General features: G+C 48.4%; 1 protein-coding gene across 5 annotated transcripts in view; it reads left to right on the top strand.

The window, feature by feature from the left end:
* Window positions 1–14,102, top strand: part of LOC126163955 (NAD(+) hydrolase sarm1) — a 1,073,782-nt gene that overhangs the window by 936,827 nt on the left and 122,853 nt on the right. For all 5 annotated transcript variants that reach the window (XM_049920199.1, XM_049920200.1, XM_049920201.1 and 2 more), the window contains one exon: window positions 1,820–2,461. In XM_049920199.1, the coding sequence (XP_049776156.1) occupies window positions 1,820–2,461 (642 nt within the window). The remainder of the gene's footprint in view (window positions 1–1,819; window positions 2,462–14,102) is intronic.

The following is a 14,102-nucleotide window of genomic DNA, read 5'->3' as shown; positions in this document are numbered from 1 at the left end:
CATTGGCTTTCTTGCCGTCCTTAGCTGCCATATCCCTAAGGGGCTTCACCGTCCGCCAAACATTGGAGCTCCCAAGGACAAGCAGCGCTTGTCCGGACCTCTCAGCAGGACCGGCCACCGCCGCAACAGGCGAGGTACTTTCAGCAGTGGGCAGTACCTCAAACGTATTACGGAGGCGTAAGGGTACTGCCTTGCGGCTAGCACCAACTTCCGCCTTTCGCCCAGGGATCCGCGACCCCGCCACTGTTCGCCAATCACCGTCAGGCAAGTGTCGGCCGGGCGGACGTCCGAATCCGAGGGCGCAGTGGCACCAGAGATGGCAGGCGATGCAGCAGGTTCCAGGGGCGGCGAGGCGCTCGCCCCGGGTGACCCAGTGTCAGCGCGGCGCAGGGCAACAGCCTGGAGACTGTCGATCACGGCCGACACAGTGTCCAGCTGTTTACGGACGGTGGCCAATTCTCCCTGAATCCGTACACAACAGGCGTAGTCCCTATCCACCCCTAACATTTTTCTTCCTCTCTTTATCTCACAAGCCGTTGAAAACAAAAAGATGACTGACGACTACGCGAATTTACACTACACGGGTACTAAAATGCGATGCTACAACTCTTAAGTACTATAATACGCCCGAAATTTTTGAAGTTAATTATGCAAAAACCCAAGAACACGCAAAGAAATTAAGAATTAAACATTGAAACAAATAATTGAGCTAAGAGTACGACTTGCTACTGGCTGCTGCTTATCCAACGGCGGCAGGGAGCTCACTGCAAAACTATGTTGACATCGTCACACTGTAGTTACGCGAGGATTCTCATTCGCTCACACGTGCACGTTATGAGCATTTACGGTACCCGCACGGGTAAAGAGGCTCTCATCCGTAAACGGTGTCCGACGACCGAACAGTGTGGATCATCAGAATGCCGCTCGAGCAATCGCTGAAAGAAATTCTGACTTGTAGGGTAGTGTACAGATCTCAGCTCCTGTACCTTCTGCGTAAGAAACGAGTGGAACTGCTGTCTCCGAAGCAGGCGTCATACAGTCGATCGAGGACCCGCTGCAGTGGCACGTATACGGCGGATGCTCGTGGTCAGATTTTCACGTAACACTCCATCCAGTTGAGGCCAACCTAAACGTGTCACACCACGAATATCGTATTCCCGTAAACGCCTGTCCATAGCTGTGAAAAGTCTCACAGTTTGGTACTCTGCCGCTCGAGCACTGCCTTCTGGTGCATACCGTCTACGTGCGCCACCGTACTGTACACGGCGACTGCAGTCTGTGAACTGCGGCCGTACGAATGTACGTGATACACGTAGTGCCGCCACACAGCGGCAGCGCCGTACTGTTGTACAAAGGGCCAAAACGAAATCAAGTAAACAGAGGCATTTCGTCCCGTAAGCAAGCGATCAATGTAGAGGGGTGGACAAAGTAACAGGCGAAAACGACACGCCAGAAGTCTGTACTGGTGCGCCATATAATGCCTACCTACATTACGCATCGTAACTAGGAAAGAGCCGGCTGGGGTGGCCGAGCGGTTCTAGGCGCTACAGTGTGGAACTGCGCGACCGCTACGGTCGCAGGTTCGAATCCTGCCTCGGGCACGGATGTGTGTGATGTCCTTAGGTTAGTTAGGTTTAAGTAGTTCAAAGTTCTAGGGGACTTATGACCACAGCAGTTAAGTCCCACAGTGCTCAGAGCCATTTGAACCATTATTTTGTAACCAGTAGATAAAGCAATTTACTCTTATTTCGACGTATACTTTACACCCACGAAGTGTGGCGATTACTGCTGCACGACCCTCGCTAACCCTCTGCTACAGATGGTGGCCAACGCGACGAGCGCCAGCACCAGCAGCAGCAGCAGCTCGTCGCGCGTCGCCAAGACGTGCTCGACGTCCACGTCGTCGTCGTCGACGTCGTCGTCGTCGTCGCGCGTCCACCACGTGACGTCGTCCAGCACGAGCAGCAGCAGCAGCTCGAGCAGCGAGATGAAGGCGTCGTCCATGAAGTCGGACCTGTCCGAGCTCAAGTCGAGCATCTCGGAGATGAAGAACATCTCGAGCAGCGCGGCCAACTTCAGCTGCCGGCAGCTGCACACGTGCGGCTCGCTCGAGGAGCTGGACGAGCAGCCGGGCCCGGCCGACGAGCCGGTCGTCACGTTCCCGCCCGAGCCCGACTCGCCGTCGCCGCCGTCGCCGTCGCCGCCGCCGCCGCCGCCGCCGGCCGCCGCCGCCGTCGCCGCCGTCGCCGCCGTCGCCGCCGACACGCTGCAGCTGGAGCAGAGGCGCGTGCTGTCGGCGTCGGCGTCGAGCACGCGCACGCTCGTGGACGGCGCGACGGCCACGGCCGAGCTCACCTTCCAGCAGCAGCAGCAGCAGCAGCACCAGCAGGCGGCGGCCGCGCTGCGCGCCAGACTCGACGCCGACGGCCTCTCCGGCGACAGGTCGCTCGCGCTCAAGCAGGTGGGCCGCCGTCTCACACCTCTTCCCTTCACTACACGCTCTTTCGCTTTTATTTGTAAATCTTTTTCAATCTTGGCGTGCAATCTATTTACGATACTTTTGCCTCTTCTTTACACGTTCTCGAGTCCGCTGCTTTTTTCTTCGTTGTCAGCGAAGGTCCGAGACGGAAAAAAAAAACTGGTTGCACTTACGATTTTCTTCGTTTTTCGGCTTTTATGAACCTCATTTTTCCTACGCTGCTTTTGTGGATGTGCAACCGAGTTTCCCTCGGACTTGGACCTCCGCTAACAACTAAAGAAAAAGCTTATAACGTGAAAATTCCGTGGCTAACTTGTACGTCAATTTTATAAAAACAAATTCTGTTTCTAATCTATAAATAGCAAAATGAAGAGACATACTATCTGTACCTTACTTCGAGGATCGTCACTGAATATGCTTTATAGACAATAGCGAAACGCGTCTGTTCAAAAATATACATATATATGTATATATACTTAAACTGAAATGAGCTAAACAGCAAAAATCCAGTATTGTTTGATTCGTCGCAGCTGCTGCGGAAGATGGACGTGCAAAAAACGTATTACGTTACTCGTTAAATGCATCGAGCTTTCGGCGGCGGCAATTGGTCGTCCACTTTCCAGTTCATCGTCAACATTAGTACGGGAACTTATCCTGTTTATTGTCGCCCTTCAGAGTGCACCCGTACAGCACTCTACAAGTTACTTCTCGGACTCCGAGTTTCGAGTATACTAGTCGTTCTTAATGACAGTTGGAACGTAAATGAACGTCAAGCAATAGACAGAATAATTACTGTCACTCATTACGCTTTTTGAAATCTTACACTCCTGCACATGAATATCGAAATGAGAAGTGTACAAAGCCGTTTGTGTTGCACACAAGTTCATAATTTTTATAGTCACTTGTTCCAATAAGCACTTCAACACTTGTGTGATGTTGTCTAGTGTTGCGCAGCTCGCTGCATCTGCGCCATGTTTGTGTCACACTAGAAGAACACCTCTTTCAGTTTTTCTACAGCGTCACATTCGCCCAGATCCTATACGTGACACGTCTGCTGTGTGCAGATTCAGTGGATAAAATTAAGTCCCGCAAAATACGTACCCGATGTTTCGTGCAACTGTCGACTTCGTACCAGTCCCTTGACTGTGATACAAATTCGCCTCTTAGTTGTGACGTTGTGGTCCACCCTCTTTCCAGTCACGAGTGATGTCTCTCTGGGATCCGGGTGTGACGTCCGGCGCTGGCAACGTATGGCGGCCGTCCACTTTCGTATTATTTTAATTTATTTACCCGTTTTAAGGGTGACAGTAACGCGTAAGGGTCGATCAAAAAGTTTCTGTTTCAGGGCGTTGCTGCAGCGTGTATGCAGTGCGGGTATGTAAGCACCGACACGGAGGCAAGGGATTAGTGTGGCCGACTTGCGTGCGGTAAAAGTGGAAAAGTCCACTATGGTGACGTTATTACCAAATGCAACCAAACAGGACCAACGTGCTGTTATTCACTGTTATTGTTTTCTCGGCCGCCGAAGGACAAACACCGGTAGACATCCATAGGCGAATGAGAATGTGTGTGTGGGGCATCACGCCTGTCGGAAACCACCGTTGCGGAATGCCGCGTCGACTTCGGCGCCGGTCGTGCCGGCCGTGATACGGCCAGAGACGCCCCCGTGTCGCACATGTCGGAACAGAGAAGTTTTGCCAACTCGAGGTGGGAGACACTTAGAAACTGGTCCGTGTAATGAAGCGGGTCACTTCGCCCCATAGAGAAGACTTTTTGCAGCAGAGCGCTGAGCGCTAACTATTTATTAACAACGTCAGTTATATTACTTATTCACACCGAGTCTGAAATACAACAAATTTTCAGTTTATTACCAGTCCTAATTTCGGTCCTAGGGAGGACTCTGCGCAACGGATTTTAACTCTCGAACTTGTGAACAACCGATCGGGGTTCGTACTTCTTTTATAACACGTTTGGTATTTCCTCTTACAAGGGCGCAGGACCCTGATAAGTACACGTCATTGGCGCATGTGTTGTCGTGCACTCTGGCAAGAAATTCGACAACTAAGTAATTGTATTTTAATCATTTATTCGTTACCTTTTAATCAATCAAATGGTATAGTCGGTCTCAAATTGTTAACAAGAGGCGAGAGAAACAGTTAAAAACTGACATTATCTCAAACTGGTGCAGGGAAGGGCGCTGCTGAGCTAAGAAAGTGAAACAGCTGGACGGCCTCAAACATCACAGATCAGCGCCATCGAGCAGGTGACAGTGCATTGCGGCAGGCTCAGAATCGACACGGAGAGGACAGAGGGCGCTGGAGCGGGAGCGCTTCCGCAGGCTGTGGGGCTGCCGGCGACGCCGACATCCCGCCACTGTGTCCGGCCCACCTAGCCGACGCACGGCGCCTTCTCGCTTAGCCCTCCAGCACGCCAGAGGCGCGACTCCCAATCGGGAAAATTTTAGATAAAATTTAAGCTGCCACCCGCATGTCAAAGTGACAAGTGCCCATCAGGTTCGCTGCCGCCTCTGCAGCAACACGCTGGCGTGAAACTTGCCCTCGCACAAAAATTTATCAGACACCGGGCACGATATTTTTTCTACGGCTTCCCCGGCGTAGGTCCCACCGGGCCCTCAAAGCCCTACCGCTCGCGTTCCTCCGCCGCGGGCAGACTGCAAAACGAGCATTAGCCGGCGACTCAGACCAAAGTTGAGGCCGTACCTGCGCGCCGCGGTCTCGTCCGCCCCCGCGTCTCCGCCGGTGCGGCGCAGACCCCTGCTGCCTCCGAGGACGCCGTCGGAGGCGACCGCACCTTCCCCGGCCTCCTCCTGGACACACACAATCGCTTTCCTATTCGTCGCGCACAACATAGTCGAGGGCCCGGAATCAGCTGTCGGAATCTTAACAGCGAGATAAAGTTATAAAAATAAATTACTGAAATAACATTATCTCCGAACCTCTGTGTCACGCCCTTGCCCATCGGAAGCAAAATTGAAGCTAACACGGATCTCATAAACTCGAATGTGAACTGAATGCGAGGATGTGCCCGGTTACCCCGCCGTCTGACGACTCGATTACCCACCCTGTAACCGTGATCCCTCCCCAAGTGACTAAGACATCTTCGGCCCCTTAAAAAAGGCCGCGAAGGGTCGAAGATTCCTGTCGATCGAGGAGGTGCGGCAAGCAGTTACGGACACACGGTCTTATGTGCGACCTGGTGCGTCGGTCAGATGGTTGCCTCAGTGTTCGTGGCGATTTAGCCCTACTCGCATATCGAGTCTCGACTGGACGGCCTTCGGACGGACGCTTCTTTATCGCCCCTTATACAATTCCACGAATAAAATGTTTTCGCCGTTAAACAGCGAAACGGTGAAAAGATGACGAGTCGTGCAGGTATAGTGACTGGTTGCTCCCGCACACGTGTCCGTGACTGCAGGAAGTCATTCTTACGGAACTCCTAGCTCCTATTGTTGCAGTGTTTGCCGTCCGAAAGCTCTATACCGTCACCCCGAACGTTCTTCTCTAATCTCCAACAGTGCCTGTGTGAGGAGACATTTTCTCTGCGGTGCTGGAGAGCCGCCGCTTCCAGCTGGGCCACGCAGGTTGGCGCCCGCCTCGCTACTCCATGGCAAACACGACACCACACAACGAAATCGTCACATTTTTAAGTGTAACTTGGATACTGTGTACAATACACAGAAATCGTCTTGTGGGTACCGGTGGAAGCTAGGTGAGTCTGTTCGCGGACCGTGTTGTCGTGCTTACGTAAGCTGCAATACTAGAAAATCGAAAAGAAATGCAGGAAAACGTGCGGAGGATCGACGACTTGTGGGGGATCTGAAAACTGACTCTGAACGTAAATAAATGTAGCATACTGCGTGAACTAACCGGAAAACCGATTATACATTTACACCTACGCGCAGATGTAGAAAAAGCAATTAATTATATATACGGTTAGAGTGTCGGTGGTGTAACAACGTAAAATACATAGGAGTAATGTACCGCAGACAGCTACTCTGTGTACACGGGTGTGCAAAACCTAAGGACAAAAGTAACTTTCGCACAATGTGTCACAAACGAGTAACACTGCTGTACGGAACTTGGACCACACATAGAAAGAACTGCCACGGTATAGTACAGGAGGTGAACTGAATGAAATACGCAGTAAGACGGACGGAAATGATACCTTTATTCGAGGACAATAACTACACTGAAGTCTTGGCGACTATGGCGGTCCTCTAGACATACCAAAAGGCGGGACGTGGTTGTTACTAGGGTATGTGATCACCACGGATAGAAGTGCGTACTCTGCAACGTGCTCGAATAGCGGGCACGAGGTCGGTAAGGGGTCGCCGTCGCGTCGCGTTCTGTTCGTGCACCAGCTCTGGGTGGTCGCCGGCGCACGTGCTCCGTGTGCGGACAGGCCAGTGGCCTCTCGTCCCGAGAGCTCGCGGTCGTGCGTTGCCACCCGTCACAGCCGAATACAGCCGCGAGAAGAGGCGCGTCGTGACGCACGACGGTGTCGTAACAACGCACACCGCTGCGAGTACGGCTTTGAAAGATTTGCGAGTCAGTGCGCCGTCTCCCCACACCGTAACACCGGGACCGTCGAAACTATCGCGTTCGACAATGTTCCTGCGCGTATTCCTGTTCCCACGTCCGAAATGACGAGGCACACCGAGACCGCACGCCGTCGCACTCTCGGTCGGTCCAGTCGCAGTGCTGCTGCTACCGTCGCGACTCCCTCACCGTGGTCTACTCGAGAGTGAACACGATTGCGACCTCGACTCCTTCCCAGTGTACATCTTTCCAGGAGTGCATTCGGCCACGACGCCAATTTTATGGACGAGAGTGCAGGGCCGCATAGAACAGAGCAGCCGGCGAGGATACGAGGGGAATCGACTCGCCTGTCCGTTTCCCGACTTAGATCCCACCCGGCATTGTGTGATGCGTGCTGCAGTGCTCCACCACGGGAGCACGCCGCACAGTACGTCTCGAGCTGTCCGTGGTGGCCACGCACCCAATGAACAACCACGTTCCGGGCGACCGTCATAAATCGAGGTGACATCAGCGTAGTTACTGTCTTTGAGTAAAAGCGTAATTTCTGGCCTTCTAATTGGATATTTGATTCGGTTTATCTTCTGTACTATACCGTGGCAATTCTTTCTATTTACGGTTCAAGTTTCGTAGAGCTGCGTTACTTTTCCATGACACATTATGCGACGATATTTTCGTCCGTAAGTTTTGCGCAGTGCAGTGCACTGTGCAGACCGCCGAGGCGTACCGCAAGGTAGTTACCGCAGAAGCAAATGTTTCGGTCACGTGTGGCTCGTGTGCAATGAGATCGCGGCTGTGGTCAGTCTGGTTCTGTCGTCACGGCACCTGCGGGAGCCGCATCCAGTCTCCTCTAGATTCTTCGCGTGAAACTCGTTATAGAAATTTTGTGAGTAGGCTTTCGTGCGAAATAACCACAACAAATAATTTGTGGGGAAAGCAGACGGCAGACTGCGTTACGTTAGAGGATTTTTTCACATTTGCCGTGTTATTGGCAGAAGGTCCGGCTAACACATTACTTTAAACGGTAAGGTTTTAGAAAGCCTACTGAGGAATTTGTACGATCATTTGAGTGAAATAAATTTTGTTGTTCATTACAAGAAGCTTAAAGCAGTACAATTTACCCACTACACACGTCCCTTGCAAAACACTCGTTAGACTCGTTATTGAGCATTGATCGTATGTACAGGACCTTTACCTGGTAAAATTAATAGGAGATTCAAAGAAGAGCCACATTCAGTGAGTGCGAGAACGTTGTACATCCCTAAAGGTTTATTGTTAAAATAAAAAAAAGCCCGCGTCGTAAGATAACTGGGAGAAGCCATTGCGGCGGGTAACCCGGGAGAGGGGGGCGGGGCTGACGGAGTTGCCCGAGCTGGCCCGCCAGGCAGTAAGCAGCGCCTGCCTACCGTAACGCGGAATAACCGTCTCTGTCCGTAGCAGTCGGTACTGCCAACGGACCCGAAAGTATTCCAAACCAGCAGCTCTGCTCGCCACCACCCGCACCGGGTCAGCGGGGCCACTCTCCCCAGTCGCCCTGGCTTGCTTGTTGTTGTTGTTGTTGTTGTTGTTGTTGGGCTTTCTCAGGCCGAACAACGAGGGAGGACTGTGACGATTCGGCAAAACGGTCGTCCGTCAGTTTACTACGAGTGGTTAGACGTAGCTACATTTCCACTCACTGCAGGCTACACTTATATCTATGTTTTGCAAGTGGAAGGTAACACTAAGCTGCATCTTAAAACTTTGGAACAATGTTTTGTGATTATAATGTGATGTTTAAAGTGTTCTGATTCTGATTTATAACCCGATTTCGGTTTTCCTGTATCACTTCAGGTTTTTGTACCTCAAATCACTTTTTTTCTAAGAAGGAATTTTTAATTACTTTAGCAACAAATGATTTAATTTGTAACCTTACATAGAAAAAAAATGGTTGAAATGGTTCTGAGCACTATGGGACTTAACATCTGAGGTCATCAGTCCCCTAGAACTTAGAACTACTGAAACCTAACTAACCTAAGGACATCACACACGTCCATGCCCGAGGCAGGATTCGAACCTGCGGCCGTAGCGGTTGCGCGGTTCCAGACTGAAGCGCCTAGAACCGCTCGGCCACCAGCAGCCGGTCCTTGTATAGAATTACTACACAGTGTGTTAGAGTAAACTTGTGATTCCCAACCTTTCCGAGACCATCATCCCCGAGTGAAATCAGATGTTATCTAATGCACCATCCACTCACCAACTATCGTCAGCATAAGCGCCAAATTCAGCTTCAGGATGAAAAATATTTTTCTTTGATATTTCATTTTAAAATTACGCAAGAAAAACTACACTTGGTTTTGCTAACCCGCGTGCTAATGAGGCAATAATACCGCATATTTGTAGCAACGTTTTCGTAGAATTCTCAGCGCGACCAGCCGCTCCTTCTCAGAAGAGGAAACTCACTGCCGACTCTTGTCGTAGACAGTGCTTCATCTCCACCGTTTCCATCTCTGCTGACACTTGTTCCACCCACATCCAGCGTCCTTATATGAACTCAATCAAATTAAAATGTATGCACTGCACATAGGCGTACTATTTGTTAAATCACTTGATTGCGGGCGCTTACTCCTGAACTGGCAAAAATTGAAAGACTTCAGGCTCCCAATACTTGTGTATCACCATTGATACTAACAATGATGGTAATAATATTAAGGGTCTGTGGGCCCTACAGCAGTGTTGTGCATGCAACCACCATCACAGCGTGTCAGGCGTTAGTGGTAGTATTTTTTAAAAAAATGTAATGATTTAATTCATATAATCACTTTATATTGTTATTAAACAGTACATAACAGTAACGATCTCTTAAAAATAATTAAATTTAGTCAGCGAAATACAGTCGAACCTGGCTTTTTCCTTTTTTTTTTTATCCGTCAGAAAATTACATTTTACTCCTCAGGGGATAAATACTCCGGAGTTGGGAACAAATGGAGTAGAAAATGGTGTATGTTCACTTAAAAATGCTAATAATTATTACAAGAAAACAAGGTATGTTTGACAAATTAATTTTCCTTCACTGATTTCACTCGATCAAGTTCTGTGCAATTTCAACATTTTGTTGATGTAGCACAAGCAATCATTTTATTTCATGGTGAGTGACAGCTGCAGTACATGTATTTTCTTGGTGATTACTTTCAAACGCACTGGTTCATTTTCAAGACTGAACCACTGATGCTGCACATGACCTGCCAGATCTTAATGGCAACCATCTAAAATTGGCAGTAGATGCATCACACAGTGACCGTGGATAAACATCACAATATGCATATGCTCACAAGTCTTCAGTTTGATTTTTATTTGTATTGTAGGCATAGGTATATTGTGACATTTATCCATCTTCACAGTGTGATACTTGTATGCCAATTTTATGTTGTTGCCATTAAGACGTGGCACCTTCAGTGCAGCCTCTGCAGGTCAAGTTTGAGAATGAACCAGTCGGTTCGAAACTAGTTGCCAAAAATATACGTACTGTAATTGTGACACCAAGTTCTTTTTAACATGGGGCCAAAGATGTATCGAGCCAAATAAATTTCCGTGATGTAAAAGTACACCTTTCAGGCTGTGCACTGACGAGTCTATAATGACGCCACACTGATACAGATCTCAGGTGGCGTTAAAGAAAGTCAATAAATCCTCAGTACCACAACAAAAGACAATATGGTTTTCTTTTTTAAACAATTTTGTTAATAAGTTTTATGTGTTTCTGTATCAAGAGAATAATACTCCGTTTTGCTTTCGGCCTTGATGCGAGAAATTCAGTGGCATCTTTTCTCAGATTCAGCTCACGAGTAAACTCATTTAGTTCGTTTTGGCTAAATAATTTTATTGCAGAATCTTTTTCCAGCCTGTAATCATCACCGTCAAAGAATTCATTTCCTGAGCTGCTCTCCTGTTGCAACTCTCCAAGAATAACAGGGGAACTGCAGTAGGAAAACATTCACTATACCTAACTGTTCGTAACTTAGGGTATTTTATAGCTTTTTCAATACTAATCGTGCAAAAATAACAATCGTATACACGACTGCGTTGCTCCCTCCAAATCACGGGAATTGCAAAATGCATTGCTTTCGTCATTTCATTTTTGCACAATATCAGTCCGTATACTCATGTGAAGCTTACCTTGTCTCGATCAACAAATCTTATACCAAAGTATGTCATGTGTGACAAATGTGGTGTTTGCCGTAGAAATCTGAAGGAGAGGGTGTTCTGTTGGTTATGGTTTCATTGGGGGGGGGGGGGAATGTATCGGCGAGGAAACGGGGGTAAATAATGGGGCTCTTGCATGGCGATTTAGGTTACGTAGAAAGGACACAAAAATCGCGGAAAAGGAGGCGAAGATTTGTGCCCTTAAGGCTGAATTAGAAAACGTGACTTTGGAATCATGTACGCTAAGGGAGGAAAAAGAGATGGGGTGCTGGAAAAAGGTAACAAGCAAAGAGCGTAAAAGGGAAACTCTTGAAAAAACTTTAGAAATTCCGTTAGCAAATCGGTTTGACTTGCTATCTGAAGTAGTGGAGGAAGGGCATCATCCAGATGTAGCTGAAAGTAGGTTTAAGCAGAATATTATCGTAAAGAAAAAATACAGATCGGGACAAAATCAGCACAGGAAAAGAATTATGCTTCTAGGCAGCAGTCGTGGGACGGGTGTAGGCCAGCTGCTTCAGGAGAAATTACGTGAAGGGTAGCAGGTCACAAGTTTTGTGAAACCAAGTTTTAGCCTTGGGCAGGTGACAGAAAACTTAGGTCAGCTATGTGGGGACTCTGAGAAGGAAGATCAGGTAATTATTCTTAGGGGAGCAAAAACAGCCTGGCTATGAATCTAAGATATAGTATTAGAAGTGACCTGTACAAAATAGGAGCAGAAACTGGGCACACAAATGTGGGTTTTTTGGAGGTCTTTCAGCGCCATGATCGGCCATGGGTAAACACTGCTGTAAGGCATGAGCAGAACAGGATGCTTCAGACCCCGGAAAAATCTCACATGAATGTTGTTCCAGTTGATGCTGTAGGTAGGTGGAGATACACTACACATGGCCTGCACCTGAATAGGAAGGGGAAAGATAAGTCAGCTTCTCTGTTAGCAGATACTGTGGTTCAAATGGTTCAAATGGCTCTGAGCACTATGGGACAACATCTGAGGTCATCAGTCCCCTAGAACTTAGAACTACTTAAACCTAACTAACCTAAGGACATCACACACATCCGTGCCCGAGGCAGGCGACCGTAGCGGCCTCGCGGTTCCAGACAGCAGCGCCTAGAAACGCACGGCCAATTCGGCCGGCGCAGATACCGTGAGAATGGGACCAGGCACACAGATTTTTTTAGGTTAAAGTAAAGTCCAGGCAGCCAATAATCGAGAGAAATAGAATAGAAGAAGCTTCATGTACAGTAAATAGGGTAGTATCAATTTACTAACCCACCAGGTTAGCCGAGGGCGCTAATGCGCTGCTTCCTGGACCCGGCTAGGCGCGCTGGCCCTGGATCGAATCCGCCCAGTTGATTACTGACGAAGGCCGGTATGCTGGCCAGCCTGGATGTGGTTTTTAGGCGGTTTTCCACATCCCACTAGGTGAATACGGAGCTGGCACCCACTTCCCGCCCAGTTACACGACTCGCAGGAAGGGCATCTGGCCACCCCTTAAATTAACCTTGCCAAATCCGATCCTAACCATGCCGAGCCTGTGAAACTGCAGGACAAAGGCAGAAGTGAAACAAGAAGAGTATCAGTTTACTTCATCAAAATATCAGGGGAATAAAAAATATAGTAGCTGAGCTGTTAGTCGATCTCAAAAATAAGCATGTCATTGATGTATAGGGAGATTTTAATTAAACTTAAACTTTCAAACCGCTGTAGAAATAACACCACTGGTCAGAATGAAGTCAAATTGCAACGAATATTATCAGAGAAGGGGTAACACATATGGCAGAAGAAAAATAAATAGTTACAAAATGTGGAAATATATGGCACTGTAAGCATCATAATGTAATAGCGGTCGACTAAAATGACAAATGAATCATACAACAATGCCTAAGGTGCACGTTTGATGTTAAACAAAGTGTACTACTCACTGTGCATGAGTGCACAGGTGTGATACTGTTAGTTACGTAATCCCATCCACCATGGCAAGATCATATCACATCAGATGGGAAAAATCGTTGTCCTGAGGCCAAAAACCGCATAAAAAGCATCAGTCACATCGGGTTTTAACTGTCCTGAGGCCGAAAAACGCATAAAAAGGATCAATAAAAATCAAATCCAATTATTAATTTCCTTCTGACTGCCGCAAAACATGTTCAATATGCTGAAACTTCCTGGCAGATTAAAACTGTCTACCGGACCGAGAGTCGACCTCGGGATCTCGCTCGTGAGTTATGCTTGGGTAGCTCAGTTGCTAGAACACTTGCCCGCCAAAGGCAAAGGTCCCGAGTTCGAGTCTCGGTCCGGCACACAGTTTTAATCTGCCAGGAAGTTTCATATCAGCGCACACTCCGCTGCAGAGTAAAAACCTCCTTCATGTTTAGTATGCTGTCCATCGTTTTCTGCAACAAGCTGAAATTAAGAAACAGCATGTTCCACAACTGATCGAAGTGTTTCCGGAATCACATTCAAACTGTGTTGCGCAATGTGTGCCTCCAATGCAGCTATGTTTGCAATCGGAACACTGAACACAACATCTTCCAGACAGTCCTACAGCCAAAAGTCACACGGATTAGGATCAGGTGATCGGGACAGCCAGGCTGTAGAGAAATGGCGGCTGATAATTCTAGAATTTCGGAAATGGCGCTTCAGCAGCTGCTTAACTGGATTTGCAATGTGATGAGGTGCGCCATCTTGCATAAAAATGATCACATCCACGCTGTTGGAGAGTTGCAATGACGTGGTTGCGCAAGTGACACTCACAGCGTCTACCAGTGACGGAACAGGCAACAGGGCCTGAAGCACGTGTCTCTCATAAAAAATATGGCCCTGTGATAAATGATGCCGTAAGCCCCCACCAGCCAGTGACCTTTTCAGGATGGTTGATTTCCGTGTG

This window comes from Schistocerca cancellata, chromosome 1 (genome assembly GCF_023864275.1).
Source record: "Schistocerca cancellata isolate TAMUIC-IGC-003103 chromosome 1, iqSchCanc2.1, whole genome shotgun sequence".
Lineage (NCBI taxonomy): Eukaryota > Metazoa > Arthropoda > Insecta > Orthoptera > Acrididae > Schistocerca > Schistocerca cancellata.
This window is presented reverse-complemented; position numbering and strand designations above follow the sequence as displayed.